The sequence below is a fragment of the Panicum virgatum genome, chromosome 3K, assembly GCF_016808335.1.
Source record: "Panicum virgatum strain AP13 chromosome 3K, P.virgatum_v5, whole genome shotgun sequence".
Taxonomy (NCBI): domain Eukaryota; kingdom Viridiplantae; phylum Streptophyta; class Magnoliopsida; order Poales; family Poaceae; genus Panicum; species Panicum virgatum.
In genome coordinates, this window is record NC_053138.1 from 11486762 (window position 1) to 11507636 (window position 20875).

Here is a 20875-nt window from a genome sequence, read left to right on the forward strand (position 1 = left end):
TCGCTTCGGGACGGTGGGGGTCAGTAGATCAAGCTGCAAAAAAGGTTAATCGAGAGAAGCCGAGGAGGGGAAGTTCACCGGCTATCTTCATTGGAGCCGGAGAGAAGCGCCATCTTGAGCTACTGCAGAGTGCACATGGAGACTTGAGGAGTGAGGAAAGAGCGAGGGAGAGCGAACTGCAGGGCGAAAAGAGCGAGGCTGCGAGATCCGGCGACCTGCGAGGAAGGGGGCGCCGGCGAGCCGCACAGAACGCACCTGCACGAGGACGGCGAGCGGCGAGGGAGGGGGTCGGCGCGAGCGCGACGCACGACACGACGTAGCCTGGGCGCGGGCCGCCTCCGCGCCTGAGTCTCGGTCCTCTCGGAGACTCGGGCTCGGAGCGACGGAGCGTCGGAGCCTGCTGCCTGCGGCGATGCGAGTGCGTGCGTGTGAGGCGCCCGCCGCCGCCAGGGGTGCGGCTGGGGCTGGGGGGAGGCCGGGAGGTGAGGGAATGATTAGGTTTAGGGTTTGGGATGACTATTCTCTGTTATATACTCTGTATATTGGGCCAAGGTATTGGGCTGGATTATGGGCTCAAAGGCTAAAATAGAGGCTAGTATAATTATTGGGCCGGGTAAAAAAAACCCATGGGTTTACGGGTTCGGGTTCTACGATCCCAGACCCGAACCCGCGAACCCGATGGGTTCAACTTTCTACCCATTAACAGACCCGCGGGTGGAAAAATTGATCCAGATCTGTGCCCTAATAGAGTAAAAACCCATCGGGTTTCGGGTTTCAGGTACCCGTTGCCAACCCTACTCCCTCCCCTCGCTCCGGCAGCCCGCCCGGTCCGCTCCACGCCTTCCACACTTCCACTCTACTACCGTCCGCCTCCCGCCGCCCCGCCTCGGGCGCGGCGGCACGCCTGCACCAGCCCACCAATCCCTTTCCTTCTCCAACTCCTCCTCCATAAATGGCCGCGCCGTGACAGCCACAGCCCTCTCACTCCCTTCCTCGCTCGCTCCCCCTCCCTCCTCCTTCCAGAAACCCCGCGAAGACCCCCGGATTCGCAGCCATTGCCCGTACGCGAGCCAAGAACCGAGGAGGGGACCGCGAGAACCCAAAAAGAACAGAAGGGAGCGCCGCGAGATGCGGAGCATGGCGGCGGCGTGCTCGTCCTCCTCCTCCTCCTGCAGAGCCTTGGCCGCCGCGCGCCGCTCGTACCCGCCCCCCGCCCTGCCTTCCTCGCGCCACGTCGCGCCCTCGCCGTCACCGTCCGCCGCACCTTCTTCTCGTGGCTGCCGCTGGCCGGTCGCCGGCGCCGGCGCGCCGGCGCTCTCGCTCGGCATTCGCGGGGGCCTGCGGCCGCTACCGTCGCCCCTGCTCGCGGCAGGCGGCGCCGCGGCGAGGACGCGGACGGCGGCGGCGGCGGCCGCGTCGCCGCCGGCGGCGGACGCGGGCGGAAAACCCGAGGTCGCCGACGGCGTTCCACGGACGCTGCAGCTCGGGGCCATGATCCTCGTCTGGTACCTGCTCAACATCTACTTCAACATCTACAACAAGCTGGTCGGACATTCCGTCCCTACTCAATCCTCGGGTCATTTCCTAATGGGTTCTTCAACAGAATCGAATCTTTTGTGTTGTTTTGACCTGTGATTTGCGCAGGTTCTCAAAGCCGTGCCCTTTCCGTACACCATCACCACCTTCCAGTTCGCATCCGGATCCTTCTTCGTCGCGCTCATGTGGCTGCTGAATCTGCATCCGAGACCGAGGCTCTCCCCCAAACAGGTATAATAAGAATATGACTAATCTTTTGTTGTTACCTGTTGATGTAAAATCATGAGATATAACAAGCTGGCCTGAAAGCCTGCTCAATTCCACGGGGGCATGTTGAAAATTGAAATATATATTTCTGAAGCAGAGTTGTCTTTGTCATTGTTTCCTAGCATCTGACTGAGTATTACATTTGACCAAACTACAGCACTATAATTTATAAAATTGGTTTACTCATATGACTGATGTGGACATGTGGTGATTGTTTTTGTTTGCTGATGCAGTATGCAAAGATCCTGCCTCTTGCTTTGATCCACATGCTGGGAAATGTTTTTACCAATGTGAGTTTGGGCAAGGTGGCTGTCTCCTTCACCCACACCATCAAGGCCATGGAGCCCTTCTTCTCTGTTCTCCTCTCTGTCCTGTTCCTAGGAGAGGTAATTGATTTCCGCCTTTGTGGATCTTTTCGTCTTAATAGTGGAATACTCCATAATTCCATATAACCTTTGTTCCCCTGAACAATTGTTTTTACAGACACCTTCTGTATTGGTGTTGGGTTCGCTCGTCCCTATTGTTGGTGGAGTTGTATTGGCATCCGTGACTGAAGTTTCTTTCAACTGGTAAGTGGTGCCTTCAATGTGTCAATTCAAAGAGTTCACTGCATTTCTTAAAAAAAAAGTTAATTGCAAGTAATAGTGCATTCGATACTAATATTCTGAGAAAACAGGATTGGATTTTGGAGCGCCATGGCTTCAAATCTTACCAACCAATCACGGAATGTTTTATGCAAGAAACTTCTCTCTGATAAAGAGGTGAACCCCCCACCCCCAAGAAAAAGAAGTTGTACATTGCCAGCAGTGCAGCACAGTATGTTCCGTGAACACTGCAGCTCCTCACACAACTTCTTCTTATTACAGGACAGTTTTGATGATATAAACCTGTTCTCAATAATGACTGTCATGGCATTCTTGTTATCTGCTCCACTGATGCTATCTGTAGAAGGCATCAAGTTTAGTCCATCGTACCTGCAGAGTGCTGTAAGTCTTGCCAAATTTGAAAAGAAATTCCAGATATTTGTTCACTAGTACATAAGAATTTGGCTAACACTAAATTTTCTGGGTTTGCAGGGAGTTAATGTAAAAGAACTATGTGTGAAAGCAGCACTTGCTGGAACATGTTTCCATTTTTACCAACAGGTGAGGCCAGTCTCCGCTAAAAATCAATTTTTGTGATCTCTCAGTGGTTGCTAAAATTGTCTGTTAGTGGCTACTTTGGTTAGCTACTTAGATTGAAACAAACGTACTATTTGCTACTACCTCCGTCCCAAATTATTAGTTGTTTTTGGCTTTTCTAGATACACCAATTTTGCTATGCATCAGACATGAGATATATCTAAATGCATAGCAAAAACTATGCACCTAAAAGCTAAAACGACTAATAATTTGGGACGGAGGGAGTAGTTGATAATATATATGTGGTCCCGTTTGGTCCACTGCTTTACTGCTGTGGTCATGTTCTCCTATTCAAATACGGTACTATCTTCAGTTATGTTGAATAGTTTGCATTTTGAGCCTTCAATGTATAAAGTTTCTCTGCATAAGCTTCTATTAGTTTTACAGTGAATTTTGTTCCACATATGATTACCTATAACAAAGTTTCTATTTGTTTCTTGGCAGGTTTCATACAGTTTATTGGCTAGAGTATCTCCTGTGACCCATTCGGTTACCAACTCTCTCAAACGTATGGTGGTCATCGGGTCATCAGTTCTCTTCTTCAGAACTCCACTTTCACCTATAAATGCCTTAGGCACGTCACACTTAAACTGATGCTATGCTTCATGCATTTACCAATAACCCATCATCTAATTTATCTGTATCTGAATTGCATTGTTTTTTCTTGCTTGCAGGAACTGGTATTGCTCTTGCTGGAGTTTCCCTGTATTCTCAATTTAAAAAGGCAAAACCAAAGTCTAAGGCTGCATAAATACGACCACCTGGTGAGGTAACAAACTGTAGAAGGATCAAGAATTTGGGAACTGTCAACTGATGCGGTGAAATGGACTTGCCTTCACAGTAGCAAACATGAAACAGCTGTTGCCCCAAGTTTGTCTTAAAACATATTCTCTTCTTAACTTCTTTGGCTGTGAGAAGCTTGTACATAACAGTCAAGAAGGTTGTGGTGGAACAACACCGAAATAGCACTGTCAGATAGTTTTCAAAAGAATGGAAATTTTGGCACATACTCTAGTTCTCATTTAGTGGTAGCCTGATACTCTTTGATGTGGATGAGATTTATCAGTCTCTTTGCTTTTTAAGTCATTCTTCTTTATAAAATTGGCACAACAGTCACAGTAGATCGACTTCACATCAAAACGTAGTTAAGTTTTTTTCTTACTCTATTTTCTATTTATTTATTTATTTATTTATTGATGAACTTTACGTGTTATTTTGCTTCAAACAAATATCATGGCTATAATATGGAACAGAGAACCAAATTAATTGTTGATATTGACAGCCGTACAAAATTTGCCATGATTCAATAAAGGATATCGCCTTTGTGGATGAGAAGTTGAGAAGGATATCATATCACCAATCCATGGAAAACGAAAAGCTCAAACGAAAGAAAGCAATCAGTGGAGAGTGAGAATGAAATAAGGTTTTAATTTGGACATGTTCTCCTACCACTTCATGTTCCAGGACCTCCATCAAATCCAATTTACCGAAAGCAAAACCGTGGGTAAAATTCTAAAAATTGAGTGGTGCTGCAGTCACACAATTGTTATGTTCGTCCCTGCATCTATCTTGATGTGCGAACCTGTTCAGTTCATTGGAGGATATGACAGTGAAATCTTGTAGAGAATTGAGTAGCAAGAGTTCTCTCATGATCCTGTTAGGCGTTAAGAATGGACATGTTTTTTTTTCTTTTTCACTTATTCGCAAGCAATTGATAATCAGTGTAAAGAAAACAAACTATGAATGAGTCCAAAGCCTAAATTCACCATCGGTTCATCATGCACACTGCATCAGGGCATTTCTTATTCCTAGAGTAGTGCTGTTTTTAGTTTCTGTTTCTATTTATTTTTTCTAGAAGTTGATTGCAACACTGATGTTTAACTTAATAAAAAGGACTATCCTAGCTATAATAAATGACAGACAGAATCATACAATTAACAGCTGATATTGACAGACGTACTAACTTTGCCATGGTTCAATAAAAGATACCGCCTTTGTGGATGAGAAGTTAAGATATTCACCATGAAAAATAAAAGGCTAAAAAGAAGAGGCAGTGAATGGAGAGTGAGAATCAAAGAAGTTGTTTCGTGTGTTCTGCTACCACTTCATGTTCCAGATGAGAAGTCACTTCAATAATAGCTCCATGCAGTCCATTTTACGAGCACCACATATGCAGAAAGCTCAGTGATCCGCATTTTTCTCAAGCTCATCCACATAGGCAAGCACAAAAAACGTTGTGCATCTGTCCTTTTCGCTTTTGACATGAGTGCATTAGCTGGTACTCTCGTCAGCCATCTGGTTACAAATGGACATGGTTATTCTACAAGCCATCGCGCAGGAAAGGGAAAAAAAAACAAGAACAACATTATCAATCAGACAACGATGTTTAAAACCCTTTTCAGAAATTACTACTAATGACACACCTAAAATCACCTATCATTTACACTGCATCAGTGCATCTTTTATTTATTTTCTAAAAACAAATCCAAAGCTAGTGCCGTTCTTATTATTCGAACAAATTAAAAAAAATAATCAGCAAGATCTCCAGAGCAAAACCGAACAAAAGATTTGAAAGGTAATAACTAGATGAGCAGGGCTGATCAGACATCAGAGCAGGCGCCTATGTGGTGAGGATGGGCGGGAGGTAGTCAGACTTGGCGCCCAGCACCCGCGCCTGGGTGTCCGGGAAGAACTCCACCCCCGGCAGCTGCGTGACGGCGCCGTCGGCGGCGACCCCGACGGGGTAGGTGAGCAGGTGCCCCGGTAGGTCGCGCTCGGGCCCGTCGGCGGCGTACAGGTCCCAGTACCTGTCCGCCATGGCGTTCACCTTGCGCACGCACTCGAGGCTGTCCGGCCGGGCGAAGGCGTCGTCCACCGCGCCCAGGTGCTCGTACCACAGCGACATCCGGAACCCGTGCACCTGCCCCCTCGCCGGCCGGCCCGCCGCCGCCAGGTGCCGCGGCTGGTACGCGCCCATGGCGATCTCCGAGTCCCGCGCGCCGTCCATGGACCTCTGGTTGATGTTCGCCGACCCCACGATGATGTACTCGTCGTCCACGATCATCATCTTGGTGTGGACGTAGATCATGAACCTCCTGTTCGTCTGGGCTCTGATGTAGTCGGTGTCGGGCTCCGCCTCCTCCGTGGGCGTGTACTCGCCGGGCTTCTTGGCCTCCCGGTTGCCCAGGCAGAAGAAGGTGAGGTAGTCCCTGGGGTTGGCATCGATCCCCTTGGCCTGGATGGCCTGCGCGATGTCGGCGTACATCATCTCCATGGTCCTCCGCTGCCAGTCGAGGATGGCCTGCACGGAGCCGCTCTCCGGGATGCCCTCCGGCCACATGGGCACGACGACGTAGACGGCGAAGCGCTCGCCGGCCTCGATCTTGCTCACGACCTTCATGGACAGCTCCTTGGGGATGAGGTGCGCGGCGCCGATGTCCTCGGGCCGGATGCCGTCGGGCTTCCAGCAGTAGGAGCTGCCGAGGAAGTACTGGTTCTCGATGTAGATGAAGCTCCGGGCGCGGCGGATGGCGTGGATGTAGGCGTCCTGGATGCTCCGGTCGATGATCTGGTCCTTGCCGCTGACGAGCCCGGCTCGGGTGGCGTCGTCGGGGGTGTCGGGGAACCCGAAGGCGGCGCCGCCGTCGATGGACCGGAACAGCTGCACGCTCCACGCCTCGGCGTCCTCGGGGAACGTGACGGGCGACGGCGGGATGATGTCGCCGGCGAGGTCCCGGAGCTGGAGGAGGAGGTCCTTGCCGCCCTGCTTGCGCCAGCGCTGCTCGAAGTTGTAGAGCACGTCCCAGGCCACGGGGCCCTCGAGGCGGCAGTGGATGTCGTGCCAGGGCTCCCGGGGCCCGCCCTTGGCGATGGCGGCCGTCGCGAAGTTGGGCTGGTGGAAGTCGTCGTGGTGCGCCGTGCCCAGCGTCCCGAACAGCGGGTGGAGCGGCGTGTCGTAGCGGCCGTCGCAGAGGTCCAGCCCGCCGACGAAGCTCACGATCCGCCGCCGCTTCGTCTTCTGCCCCGCCGCCGGCATGTCGTGGTCGACGACGACGATCTTCTGGTGGTGCGTGAACATGGTGGAGATCTGCAGGTCCTGCACGATGCTCCCGGAGTCGTCGGGGTTCCGGGGGCACAGCACGCAGTGCACGTCGGTGCCCTGGAAGTAGTTCATCGTCTCCTCGTCGTGCGTGGCCATGAGGCCGTCCTTCTTGAGCACCCCGACGGAGGTGCGGTCGTCCCAGACCAGCATCAGCACCCGGACGCCCTCTCCGGCCTTCTTCTTGAGCAGCTCGCCGAGCGTGACGCCGCCGCCGGGCTTGGGCCGGGCGCCGTCCCTCACCAGCGTGATCTCCGTGTACACCGACCAGCCGGTGATGTAGATGAGGTGCCTGGCGCCGGAGATGGCGTCGAAGATGTCCTCCCAGCACCGGTGCGGCTCGTAGCACCGGCCACCGTCGAGCGGGATCCTCGGGACGAAGCCGTCGGGGACGTGCGCGTCCTGGTACAGCGTGACCCTGCACCCCTGCCGCTGCGAGAAGAAGGTGTAGGGCACGCCGGGGTACCTGCCGCTGCGGACGCCGCGGCCCCAGCTGTGGTCCTTGGAGATGTCGAAGTACTGGAGCTTGACGTGGACCCTAGCGCCGCCCTCGAGCGGCGTCCTCTTATCGTCGTCGTCGTCGCAGAGCGGCAGCCAGCGGTCGAGCTCCTGGCCGGAGAAGAGGTCGCGGACGGGGAGGTAGCCGACGCCGAGGGTGGAGGCGCCGATGGGGTTCTTGGCGCGGATGGTGAAGACGACGTCGGAGGCGAGGTGCGCGCAGTAGACGTGGAAGGACTCGAACCACCGCGGGCTGGCCGTCTCGTCGGTGAGCGTGCGGGTGCGCCCCACGCGGGCCTTGTCCAGGCCAATGGTGGCGTACATCTTGCCGGTGCCCTTGCCCACGCCCACCGTGTCCTCGATCCCCTCCACCAGCTGATGATGATCGAGTAGTTCATCAGGATTTTAAATTCCAATACATGTTTTAGCAGGCACGAATTGCATTATTGCATTTGCATTGCAGATTTGCAGAGGACCTTGCGGAGGAAGCCGGGCGCCTGGCTGCTGGGGCGGCTGGTGTTGGATAGCTCCTCGGCCTCGAAGATGGTGACATGGAGCGAGCCATGGAGCAGGATCTTCGCCATCGCCGCTCCGAGGACAAGCGTTGAGGAGCAGGGAGCAAATCGAGGCTAGTGAAGACCTCGCCGGTGATGGGTTAAAGGCGAGAGGCGAGCGGCAGGTGTGTGGACCACCAGTGACGGTGGCGCAAAGGAGAGGACGACGGGGAGCCATGCCCATGCCGCCATGCGCGGAATTAAGGAGATCAGGAATAGTAAAACCGCGCGAGGATCGGAGGAAAAGACCAGGTGCCGAGGGGAGCAGCGCGAACCGAGCGACCGGACATCGCTGCATGTTGTTCGCCGACGAGCCATCCTGCAAACACGCGACATGTCACCACACTCCCAGAGACACCCTTGTGAAAATGACCAATGGGAGTACAAGCCAATTCCTGTCTGATGTACACTCTATTTTTTGTTCATAAATAAAAAGGTAGAAGCCTAAACAACAAAGGGCATTTGGTCTAGTGGTATGATTCTCGCTTAGGCTGTCCACAATGGCAAGAGCAAGAGCAAATTTGCTCTTGCCTCGTTTCCCACGCCCTCTCTGTCTACAGTGCCAAACAGTACATCTACAGTGTCAAACAGTAGATTTACTCCTCCATTTCCTCCTTTCGCTGTGGACGGTCTTAGGGTGCGAGAGGTCCCGAGTTCAATTCTCGGAATGCCCCTAATTTTTTTTGTTTTTGTCAGTAGTTTTTTGTCCCGCTGGGCCTACTCGCTGCTGGCCCGGTGGATGCGCTCGCGCCCACAGCCCACTTCATCAACCATCATGGCCTGGCCTGGCCTCATCATGGGCACCGCGGAAAACGTGTGGGCCTGGATCCAGTGACTCGACCACCCCCTCCACTCGCCTGCCGCCATGTCGCCCAGGCGTTTCTGGCCCCCCGACACCGCACCACACCATCCTCGCCGCCGACGTCACCCGCGCCTGCTGCTGCTACATCAATCGCCACCCCTCCACCTCCCGCTCCGCATCCACCTCCCTCCCTTACCAGACCACCGGCGCCGGCGATGGCCGCACCCCTCCTCCGCGGCCTCGCGCTCCCGCTGCTGCTGCTCGCCGCGGCCATCGCGCTCGCGCCCGCGCCCTCCTCCGCCGCCGCCGCGGCCCGGGCGTGCACGTACACGCTGCGGGTGAAGACGTCCTGCGCGTCGCCGGCGCCGCGGTCGGCCGACGCCGTGAGCGTCGCGTTCGGGGACGCGTACCGCAACGAGGCCCACGCGCCGCGGCTCCCCACGTCGGGCGGGCGCGCGCTGGAGCGGTGCGGCACCGACACGTTCCGCGTGCCGGGCCCCTGCGGCTACGGCGTCTGCTACCTCTACCTCCGCCGCGCCGGCCGCGACGGCTGGGCGCCCGAGTGGGCGCAGGTCGTCCAGCCCGGCCCGCGCGCGCCGGCCGCGGCCACCTTCTACTTCGGCGACCCGCTGCCCGACGGCGTCTGGTACGGCCACGACCGGTGCCCCAAGGCCAGGGACGCTGCCGCCGCCGCCGCTGACGATGATGAGCGCCGCCCGGCGGCGACCACCGACGGCGGCAACTCCTCGGCTTCGCCTCGGGGATGAAACCGCCGATCCAACCGCAACCCTGACCTGCCAGGGAACCAGAGCATTCTCGACATCGTCCATGGATTGGTGCATCGGGGTCGCCTAGCTCTGCTTCTTTGTGTGTTCGCATCATCTCAATAAAGCAACCATTAATAAAAATAATGTTTGCCCCCTGTTTGTGCGTATGTGGATTTGTTTCGGCAGCTGAGATTGTTCATCTGATCTTGCTCTCGGACGGACAATTGGTCTGGATCTCGTTGACACTTGTGAGTGGCCTCACTCTCTCTGTTCCAGTGTTCGTGTTCCGATGGGAAGCAGGGCTCTGCATCGATCACAAAGCGACCGCAGCAGCTTGAACAGAGCCAGGAGAATTGCAAAATTTGGTAGCTCCTGCGCTCTCAAGCTTCGTGACCTTGGCAACACAGCACGCCGTATCCGGAAATGCTCGGCATCAACAAGAGGTTAAGGTTACACATCTGATGATCTGAACTACTTTGTCCCCGGAAGGGAGAATCAAACCAACACTTGCCTTACTTGACTGGCTGCTGAATCTCGTTGTGCTTCTATCCTGGATACATTTGAGGCCCAGCCCAGATGTGCACTGTACAAAGCACAATCCATTTTAGGCCCACGCATATAGGGCCCAGGTACACCTGCCATGTCTTGACGCGCGAGGCCTCCAGCCCCAGCCGTTGCTGGAAGGGAAAGGGAGCGCGACGGGCGGCGGCGATGGGAAACCAGACATGGGAGAAGCGGATTCACCGCCGGCACGGCAGCCAGCGAGAGCGATCGCGGGAGGGAGGAACAGGAACGTCGCGTCACGGCCGGCCGGCCGGTGAGGCGGCGGCCGCCACGCCACACACCAGCGCACGCGGCCGGGCCGGCACGCGGCGTGTGGAGGCGAGTGGCGACTGGCGAGATCGAGCAGCATTATCCCCTTCCGTTATTTCTTCTTGCACCCATGCTCTTTTTTCTTTTTTTTTTTCACCAGGCGCTGGCTGATCGGACAGAAACAGAATCTAAAGCGGAGACGCAGCGACAGCGAGACCCGGTTCGTGGCGACACAAACTCGAATCCAGTTCGGTTGGTGAGCTGCCAGCCGCTGGCAGATCGAGAAATGGGAAGAGCAGGGATCGATATCCATGGGATGGAGTGAAGAACTCTAGCCGCATTTGTTCCAGAACGTAGATAATTTTCAGTTTTGTCATTATTCAAACTTCTCTGACTTTATTTGACCCAGCTAAGAAAAATGTATTAATGTTTAAAATGCAACATAAATAATTAACTAAACTGATTTGATCCAGCAATGATAGTGTATTTTCTATAGACATAGTTAATGTTGGAAAATTTTAACTTAAGGTAATGCTAAATTGGTTTACATTTTAAAATGAAGAGAGTACGAAATTGCTCCGTAAAATAGAAGTTATGTAAAAGGAAAAATTCAAGTTACACTAAGAGGTTGATTGGATAGTTCTATCCCCGCTTATACTGTTAGTTTTCTCACAACAATTTCTATTTTTGACACTACCAAGTTGCACAGAAGAGATCTAGCCTCTTAGCATTCCGGTACCATCTCATCAAATGATTCCGGTGCTCTTCCTTATTTGCATGCCCTCTCGTTTACAATCCCTCGACTACATCAACGTCATAGACCAAGATCCAAGGAAAGTTTCAACGAATAACATGCTGACTGCTGTCAACCCCCTCTCAGTATAAAACCACAAAATACTAGTATTTTTCGTTTAAGTAGCAGTGCTGTTCTTGACTTTTTGTGGATGCGGTTCGGAACAGTAGCAGCACAGCTCTAGCGTTAAAACACGTGTTCGGAGGAAGAGGAGAAGACAACAAAAGTGCATCGCGCTCGCGCTGGTGCTGAACTGCTGCCGGCTTTGACTCCCAACTTCCTCTCCTCACTCCTCTCCTCTCCGGCGGCGGCGGCGGCGGCGAGGAAACACAAGGCGTGGATAGCGAGGAGGAAAAGGAGGGGGCCCATTCCCAATCTATAAGGTAATAACCACCGGCTGAAATTTCCAATCACGCCGGATAAAAAGGGTTCTCATCTTTGATTCCTTTCCCTTTCCTCTGGTTGCAGATTGATTCCTTACCAATTGTATCGCCATTCCTTCCCGTTCGTTGGGCGTGGGGGGTTTCAACCTAGAAATCAGTCCTTTTCCGCGCTAGTGGAGAGTGGATTTGGACGGCAGCCGCTGAAAAATAGCGCCTTTTTCAGCCCCAAGATGCCTGCTTCCGCTTCTTTTCCACGCCACACCTTTTGAATCCATTCCCGTCAGCTCCCTTTTTCGCCGCACTACTAGGTGTCTAGGTGTTTCTCAGCCTGCTTGGAGGTGGAGGTCAGGGCTCTCCGCAATATCGCCGCCCAGTTGATTCAAGAAACCACGCCGGGCCGATGAGCAGGAAGAGCGGCGGCGCGCGGTTGCAATGCGCGGATACGAAGGATCGGGGCTGCTGCTTCCTAGCCCTCCCGCCTGTAGCACCTGCCGGTGTGGATGGCGATGGCGGGTTCAACCTCTCATGGATCCTCCACCAGTCCTTCCACCCGCCGGCCGGTCTGTTCGCCAGCGTGGGCCAGCAGGTGGGGGTTGGATTCCCCGGGACCTCCTCTAGCTCCCCGTCGCCAGAGACTCCAAGGGACCCGTATGTCTCGCCGGAGGTTGTCGAGACGCCTCTGCCGGGGGAAGGTGTGGGGTTGAGGGATAAAGGGAAGAAGAAAGCCGTGAAGCTCAAGATTAAGGTTGGGAATCACCACCTCAAGAGGCTGATCAGTGGGGCAATTGCGGGCACGGTGTCGAGGACTGCCGTCGCACCTTTGGAGACGATTAGGACTCATTTGATGGTTGGGAGCAATGGGAATTCGACGACAGAGGTATTCCAGTCTATCATGAAGCATGAAGGGTGGACTGGGTTGTTCCGTGGTAACTTTGTTAATGTCATCCGGGTAGCCCCAAGCAAGGCAATCGAGGTAAATAACTGTTCCGTGGTTACATAATTCATCATCTTCCTGTGATTCGTTACTGTGCTTTCTTTGCTATTTATGTTCAATAGGTATATTATTCATCAGTCCTCACCATAATGTGGGAATCAAACCTTTGGTACACATTCCTATTGCAGAACCTACTACCTGCTTGCAAATAAACTGAACATTTGTCCTGGGGCCTATGTACACATTCCTATTGCAATATTTCGACCTCGGAAACACTATGAAATGTTCAGATATTTTCTATTCTTGGGGCCTATGTGGCAATGTGTTTAAGCTTGTATGACAGTATGAGTTAACTTGTTTTTGGTATTGTTTTAAACTTAAGCCCCATCTTATAAGGGAGGCTAATGCTAGAATTTTTTTTGTCCTGGCTTATCAGAAAATCTAATGTTTTTGTTATTAGTTTAGCTTAATAGGAACATTATGGTTAAGGATCCATAACTGGAGCTAAGCACTTTTTGGGGGCTCCTATACATCTTGTGGAAGATAGTTAAGCAACTCACCTATAAAGCCCATTAAGGCCCAGCTAATGGTTTATTCAACATTTTACAGAAAAAAATGTTGAACTAGCAATTCAAAAATGTTGAACCAACAATTCAAAAATGTTGGATCAATGCATTGAAAATGTTGAACAATATTTTGAAAATGTTGAACCTCAACATTTTTTTTCTATCATCTTCTTCGATACCGGAGGCCGGCACCGGCGGCGGCGGCGGCGCTGTGGGCGCGCGGCACGTGGAAGAGGCGGAGGCGCCGCGGGCGGCCGCGGGAGAGGCGGTGGCGCTGCGGGCACACGGCGCGTGGGCGGCCGCGGGAGAGGCGGCGGCGCGGCAGGCTGCAGCCGCGGCGGCGTGATGCAGGGGATGGGCTGGGACGGAGCGATGCGGCGGCCGCGCGATAGCGGAGGCGGCGGGCACAGGGGAGGGCGGCGGCGCGGGGCCACGTCAGGCGGTGCGCACAACGGCGGCGAGAACCCGCATCGGGGCGGCGGCGTTGGACACGGACGGAGCGCAAAGTGAGAGGGTGAGGGATAGGGTTTGAGTGTGTTAGATCTAATGGTTGTAGATGACTGCACGAATCTCAAACACTGGAAGGTGGAGAAGAAAAAATCTTCAGGAAGATGTATAGGATTGGCGTTTTTCCATGCCTGGTCATATTGGGCTAATCTTGCACCATGCAGGCTTTAAACGAGATAAGCCTTTCATGTACTTCGTATTTATAAGATCAAAATTCGAATGTTAAAAGTTGTAAATAATTCCAATCTGATTCTCCTTATTACAGTGCTACTCATATTGACCTTGAGAAAACTTATGCTAAGATGCCCTTTAATTGATAGAAACGATTGGCCTTGTCTGTTGCTTTGGTGTCTGCTTGAGATACCTACAAATTCAGATACTTAAGCACTTCACTAATTACTGTTTCTTTGCATAAGGTAGAAGACCTAGCTTGTTGCTTGTCATTCAATGAAGTTCTTGTTGCAGATTATAGAATTAGATAAGGTCCATATCCAAATAAACCTTCAATTGTGAATTGTCATTTTGTTGTTTTACGACTTCCACAATGTTGCCATGATAAAAATGGTTATAGATCATTGTATGCTTATGGGATGGATGGATCTATGGCTACATATAATCATCAAAATATCTAATCATTTGTTTTCACCTTTTTCTTTTGCAGCTTTTTGCCTTTGATACTGCTAATAAGTTCTTGACCCCCAAATCTGGGGAGGAACAGAAGATCCCAGTCCCTCCTTCATTAGTGGCAGGGGCATTTGCTGGTGTCAGCTCAACACTGTGTACATACCCTCTGGAATTGATTAAGACACGATTAACTATACAGGTTAGTGCCGCCCCACAAGAAATATCTGGTTCCCTAAAACTGGTAGAGTGAGTGAGCTTTCTTACTTAAGTGCGAAACACGACAGACTATAATGGTTGTTTTTGTTTATTACTTCTCCAGAGAGGTGTGTATGACAACTTCCTTCATGCGTTCGTCAAAATCGTCCGTGATGAAGGGCCGACTGAGCTCTACAGAGGCTTAACTCCAAGTCTCATTGGAGTAGTGCCATATGCTGCAACCAACTACTTTGCCTATGACACCCTTAAGAAAGTTTACAAGAAGATGTTTAAGACGAACGAAATTGGAAATGTTCCAACCCTGCTCATCGGCTCTGCAGCAGGAGCTATATCAAGCACTGCTACATTCCCTCTTGAGGTCGCTCGCAAGCACATGCAAGTTGGAGCTGTCGGTGGTAGGAAGGTTTACAAGAACATGCTTCACGCCCTCCTGAGCATTCTTGAGGATGAAGGTGTTGGGGGACTTTACAGAGGACTGGGGCCGAGCTGCATGAAGTTGGTGCCTGCCGCTGGGATTTCTTTTATGTGCTATGAGGCTGGCAAGAAGATACTGATCGAAGAAGAGGATGAGTGAAGTGCATGCAGATGCGCAACCTCATTAGAGCTCAGTTTTGTGACATTCTGACAGCGGTCGTCTTTGGTTATTTCTTTGAATTGACTGGTGCTGGAACTGGATGAAAGTCACGACTGAGATGCTGCTGCAAGCAGCAGGAATTCTTGATCCGTTTTTGTATTCAGTTTGATCAGATAAGTTTACCACTGTGTTCCCAGATTTTCATATACTTGATGAGTAGAAAGCATGGCTTTCTAAAACAAATTGAAATGCCGTTGGCAATCATAATCCACAAGTGGACGGAATTTCACTTGGCTGCTATCAAGTAGAATAACACCAGTTTTTGTTGATCAGATAAGTTTACCACTGTGTTCCCATTTTTTGTTGGCTGACATGTTCTGGATGTTTTAATCGTGCAGTTTAACTCAGCATGGTATCAAACTATTCTGATTTATATGTAAGTGATCAGTAACACCACTAAATTAGCGCTAAGCAGTGTACATTAGACACAACTCAGCTAACAAATGGAATTAGTCAAATATAAGTGTTTCGGAAACGCCACATGGACACACAAACACATTTCATCTCGAGCATCAGCATCGCCCAATTTAAATAGAGCCAGCAAAGTAAACAAAAGGGGAAAAAAAGAGTGAGGAAAAACTGGAGAGTTGAAATTTCTAGGACTGCTCTTCTCCATCTCCTGCGGTTGCCTCTCCAGTGCTGGCCGCCATCAGCTCATCAAAGTTGTCGGTCTTTCCCAGCAATATCTCAATCTGCAGACAGAGTTCAGGGTCAATATTTTTCAACACAATGAAGGATGCCGTATGAAAGTGAACAAATTAGCAGAAACAACATGTTGGTCCATCTCATCAGAAATTGTGAAGAGATTCACGTTGTTCTAACCTTAGCCTTTTGGATCGACCGGCCTCTCACTTCGTCGCTGATTTCAACAGTGGATGTTCTAATCTCTGCACAGGTTAAGGGGGTAATAAATAAGAGAATCCAGAGAAGTGGCAGGACGAGGGATAAGGAACAACAGCGAGAAAGACATTGAGATGTTAACATTATCTCGATGTAATTATGCACTTCCTCCGTCCCAAATTATTAGTCGTTTTAGTTTTTCTAGATTCGTAACTTTTGCTATGCACCTAGACATAAATATATTTATAGATGCATAGAAAAAACTATGTATTAAAAAAACCAAAACGACTAATATTAGGATGGGGGAGTATTTACACGCATATTTGATGAGGAATGTTCTTACTCTTTTCAACGGCAAAACCATTGTTCTTCAGAATCTCCGCAATGGTCACAACTGTTGATATGGCTGCAAGCAAATTAAACAGCTTTGTTAGGTGCTGACTAATCGGAAACAGAATTTTAGTTACATGCTGAACATTGGTGTTGTGACCTCCAAGCTCGCACTACAGAAAAGATATAATATAAGGAAGCGAAACATAATGGTGTACTCCCTCCGTCCCCTAATATTTGTACATCTAAGATTGGACACGCAAACCAATGTATGGTGTGAAATTATAAAAATACACTTTGTCTTTTGTGAGAAGAATCTGGATACTATCTTGTCTCTTGTGAGAAGGATGTGGATATTGTCTTGTCTTTTTTTGTGTGAAGACTCCAAATACTCTTGTCTTTTATGGTAGTGGAGTCAAAGTAGCTATATTTTGTGGGACAAATTTTAAACTCTAGATGTGCAATTATTTTGAGATGAAGGGAGTAGTTTTTTTTTCATGTTTATAAAAATTGCACGGCGTTGATCAACATGCCTATGCTAAATTGCTAAGATGACATGACAGTGCATTTGCCAATAATTTTGTCCTGCATGTCTCAGAGTGAATACAAGTGCCTACAAGCTGTGACATTATAATCGCATTGATCAGCCCAAAAGTTTAATTTCAATTTCATAATTGATCAATGCAGAATTGCAGAATTTATATACGGTGCAATACTAGATACAGCTTATGACAACAGGCAAAACTTTGGGAATTGAAAACATTCAGTCTCAGAGATACCAACAAGCATCACGTGTGTAGACAAAAATTGTGTAAGATTAAATCTGCAGACAAGACTAGGATGGGGATAAGAAGGGAGACGCACCCAGCCCGAGCGCAGAGAGCTCGACGTCGCCGTGCTGCTGCATGTACCTCTGCACAAAACGGAAGCCAACGAATCATCATCAGCATCAGGCGGACCACCGGAGAGACCACCACCACCAGTCCACCACCATTGGTGAAGAAGGGGCAGCGGGCGAGAGCCAAGGCCGATGGATCGGGTCGATCATACCTTGGCAAGGTTGACGTAGAAGAAGAGCGGCTTCTTGGAGCTGGACGCCTGAATCCGGTTCCCGCCGCCGGGCTTCTGCTGCTGGGCCTGCGCGTCGCCGCCCGCCTGCACCGCCGCCTTGTCGCCGGACATTGTGGTGCGGATCGATGGACCGAGCAATCAGAGGGTCTGCTCGTCTAGCGGGATTGGGATTGGGTTCTTCGTGGCGAGGCGGGGTGGGTATTGATGGCGGCCTCGGATCAGCAGCGGGAGGAGGGAGAAGGCGAGTCGGATCGGGAGCGGGTCAGACGAGGAGACCGATGCCGAGGCCGTTCCTGTTCCCGCTACCGGCCCGCGTCCGATTACGGTTTGGTGGGCCTCACACGAATTGGGCCGTTCGCTGAAACTCACATCCCATGGCCCACAGGCCGAAACGGTATCAAGTATCTCTTGTACTCTGTCTATATTCTTTAATGTTTAAACTAACCAGCATCATCAATAATTTTTCTGCGAAAGGGCCGGTACTGGTGGTCACAAGAGTCTCGGTAACATCTGAGGTCCTAGGTTCGACTCCTCATAGGAGCAAATATTCTGGAATTTAACAGCATTTTACATTAAGTGGTAGGCGACGTTCCCGGCGCTTGTGGTGACTTCCTCAATCTCGAGAATTTGCCAGCTCAGTCTTCGAAGATGTTCGTAGAAATAGAGTTGACTTCCTCAATCTCGAGAATTTGCCAGCTCAGTCTTCGAAGATGCTCATAGGGATAGAGTTTGCGTACGTGTTTATAGGGGTGTGAGTATGCGTGTGTTGTAAGTGTCTGAGTTGTACTATGTAATCTAAAAAAACAATATTTTTCTTATTAAAGAATAGAGGTGGTAGTTTACATTATTATAGTTTTTCTTGTCGTGAAAGCATCGATAATGATGGTTAGGGTTAAGGACGAGGACAGATATAGAGTTTGTTTTTTGCTTTAGGGGGGGGGGGGGGGGGCAGCGTAGAGAAAAAGGATGCAGGTCACTTTTTTTTAAAAAAAAAACTCTGTTACAAGAACATTTCCTAAATATTATCGCAAGGAAAAGAACATGAGTACGCTGATCTGATTTGATCCTTTGCGTGTAGCTAGTGAGGTGCTACCTGGCAAGATCTTTCACATGCGCATGCTGCTAGCCAGGTGTTCTCCAACGTAACTCTCAACAGATACCTGCTGCCTAGCTAGTGCTTTTATTTGTTTGGCTGGTCGATCTGTAGAGACAAGTTAAAGTGGATACACAGTTGCTTGATGAGTTGATGTGAAGTAAAGTTCACGATGAGTCTCCTCGAACAGTCACAGCTGCACGACTAGCTCGCAGGATGCTGTTATTAGGTCTTCCCCGTGTCTCATTTTAATGAAAGGTATGTTCTCCACGTCCCAGGAGCGTCGATCACGGCGTATTCAAAGGTAATGGGGTCGGTAAAGATGGCGGAAGTGGACAAGGGTAACGATTTATTTACTAGTTTATTCATCGTGGTTCGATCCAAAAAAAAACGACCGTTAATATTATATCTTCCGAGCAATTGATCGAAAAAATTGGTACAATACCGCGGCAGCCGTATGTTTTCGAAACAGGGATACAAGTATACAACTAGCGGTTAGAAAATGATAGGATCAAAGTTAATTATACCCAAGGCAGCAAATTCCCTTTTAAACCCCCCCCCCCCCCCCCCCCCACCAAGCTGGACGCTCCAAATAAAAATTCGGAGCCTACGCTAAAGGAAAAAAAACTGTAAAACTATGTTGAGAACTCTCAGGTGTAATTAGATGAACTTTTGAATTGTTCCTAATTAAAGCTCAAAGCAGAGGGAGGCGACTTGTATCTACTCGTACATCTACTAACAACTCACGACAAATTTGAACTACTCCCTCTGCTCCGAATTGCATGACGTTTTAGAAATCTAGATACATAATTTTGCTATGTATTTAGATATAGTGTATATCTAAGTACTTATCAAAAATTATGTATTCAGGTTTACCAAAACAATCTACAATTTGGAACAGATATCCCTTATCATTTTTTTGAAGTGGTCGAAAGGAAGAGTGCCCAACCTGCTTATGCGTTCCGCTTGCACTACATTTTTTTGGCAAACGTTCCCGATCATCTCAAGATGAAACCCGTTGTAGCAATGGACAAACAAGTATTGTGCAATGATCACCATGGACGTATTTTGCAGGAAAAAAAAGGGACACCTTGGACAAACCTATACTATGTGATAATGGCAATCAAGGGAAACAAGTTTTGATCGGAGACACGTGAACTGATAGATTCCCTTTGTCTGAGATCGATCAACTTCTTGTCTTGTTTCCAATCAACAACATGTGTGATAGTATGATGCATCCTTTGGCTGATATCTGATTTCTGAACCAAACTGAGATGGTAGATCAAACTTTAACTGCCAGCTGCTCTGCAAATATCTGGGGTGTGTCTTGCACTGGCATGCATGCCGCCTGACCTACCAGATGGCCCCTGAGAAACGTAAGTGTCTGACAGAAGGGACCAAAACAACGCCTGCCATGTCCCAAGCCAAAAAGGCCCTGAATGAAGGACATGGCCTGGTCCTCACACAGCTCGATGTAACGCAAGAGACATGCAGAACTAGCAGACGAGAGTTTGCTGGCAGCGATTCTGAGCTATTTCCTGCTTACCACATGAGTCCAAGTCCATGGAATCCAATGGCTAGCAGGGCCTTGGCTACGCATGCTTGGTCGAACTGTTTTGCAATATGCAGAACTTGCAGAGCAGTCGCCTTTTCTCTGCATTTTTCTTGTAGTATAGCTTTCCATGATCTCATGAACATGGTAGCAATGGATGGATAGTAATCGAGTTCACTTGTACCAGAAACAATGCATCATTTGGTGGATCAATTATACTCCTATATAGAGTAGACTACATGGCTAGAGGGAGCAGATGTATTCATGTAGTATAGCTGATGGAGCCGGCTGCTGTTAGCAAAGAAAACGTGCTGACAACGAACACTTCACGGGTCTTGCAGCATGCGCATCCGTTGCTAGGCCCCCCTGACTAAACCAAGGCGTATTCTTGCTGTTTGGATAACAGATGGGATCGAGTAGTGGCTAGGGTGCATTCAAGCATATCGTTTGAACGACTCAGAGTTTGTTATTGCACCTTCATACATTTAGCTAGTACTAGTAGTTCACAATTCGCTTTCTTTGAGCCCCGTTTTTTATTCGGCTCTGTGAAACGAAAGAAAAGAGTGACTTGGCAAATCACACATGTGAAGATGGAGCGTCCGGGACATGACTTAGTAGGTCACACACTCGAAAAGAAAATGTGGCTTATAAGATTTGTTTACATGCTGCCACGCATACACAGGCATTGTTCTACAAGAAAAGAACTTTTCCATGGAAGTCCAACTCTACCTCTAGAGATTGTCTATAAGAAAACGATTACGATTACATCCATACTACTTGCCAACACCCTCGTCCTTCTTAATCTTAATCGGGTC

At 49.9% G+C, this 20875-nt stretch overlaps 4 protein-coding genes and 1 pseudogene across 5 annotated transcripts; 3 read left to right on the forward strand and 2 right to left on the reverse strand.

Annotated features, from left to right (window-relative positions):
- Window positions 1-804: 804 nt before the first annotated feature.
- LOC120697559 (phosphoenolpyruvate/phosphate translocator 3, chloroplastic-like) lies at window positions 805-4105 on the forward strand. Its single transcript, XM_039980829.1, has 9 exons — window positions 805-1545; window positions 1645-1767; window positions 2037-2189; window positions 2287-2372; window positions 2480-2564; window positions 2670-2789; window positions 2880-2948; window positions 3429-3558; window positions 3659-4105. Exons 1-9 carry the CDS (start codon window positions 1129-1131, stop codon window positions 3733-3735), a joined length of 1260 nt encoding a protein of 419 aa, XP_039836763.1. The 5' UTR covers window positions 805-1128; the 3' UTR covers window positions 3736-4105.
- A 1113-nt stretch (window positions 4106-5218) lies between these two features.
- LOC120697561 lies at window positions 5219-8463 on the reverse strand (annotated as a pseudogene). The gene is made up of 2 exons (XR_005684541.1): window positions 8001-8463; window positions 5219-7947 (listed from the first exon to the last, which is right to left on the reverse strand). The product of XR_005684541.1 is annotated as a phospholipase D alpha 1-like (transcript).
- Window positions 8464-8939: 476 nt separating this feature from the next.
- LOC120697560 (embryo-specific protein ATS3A-like) lies at window positions 8940-9871 on the forward strand. Its single transcript, XM_039980831.1, has one exon. It carries the CDS (start codon window positions 9153-9155, stop codon window positions 9702-9704), a length of 552 nt encoding a protein of 183 aa, XP_039836765.1. The 5' UTR covers window positions 8940-9152; the 3' UTR covers window positions 9705-9871.
- A 1654-nt stretch (window positions 9872-11525) lies between these two features.
- LOC120697562 (adenine nucleotide transporter BT1, chloroplastic/mitochondrial-like) lies at window positions 11526-15451 on the forward strand. Its single transcript, XM_039980832.1, has 4 exons — window positions 11526-11693; window positions 11779-12666; window positions 14362-14523; window positions 14644-15451. The coding sequence occupies exons 2-4, from the start codon at window positions 12094-12096 to the stop codon at window positions 15112-15114; spliced, it is 1206 nt and encodes a 401-aa protein (XP_039836766.1). The 5' UTR covers window positions 11526-11693; window positions 11779-12093; the 3' UTR covers window positions 15115-15451.
- Window positions 15452-15606: 155 nt separating this feature from the next.
- On the reverse strand, window positions 15607-17663 carry LOC120697563 (uncharacterized protein At2g34160-like). Its single transcript, XM_039980833.1, has 5 exons — window positions 17395-17663; window positions 17209-17257; window positions 16358-16420; window positions 15997-16061; window positions 15607-15866 (listed from the first exon to the last, which is right to left on the reverse strand). Exons 1-5 carry the CDS (start codon window positions 17524-17526, stop codon window positions 15771-15773), a joined length of 405 nt encoding a protein of 134 aa, XP_039836767.1. The 5' UTR covers window positions 17527-17663; the 3' UTR covers window positions 15607-15770.
- Window positions 17664-20875: the final 3212 nt, after the last annotated feature.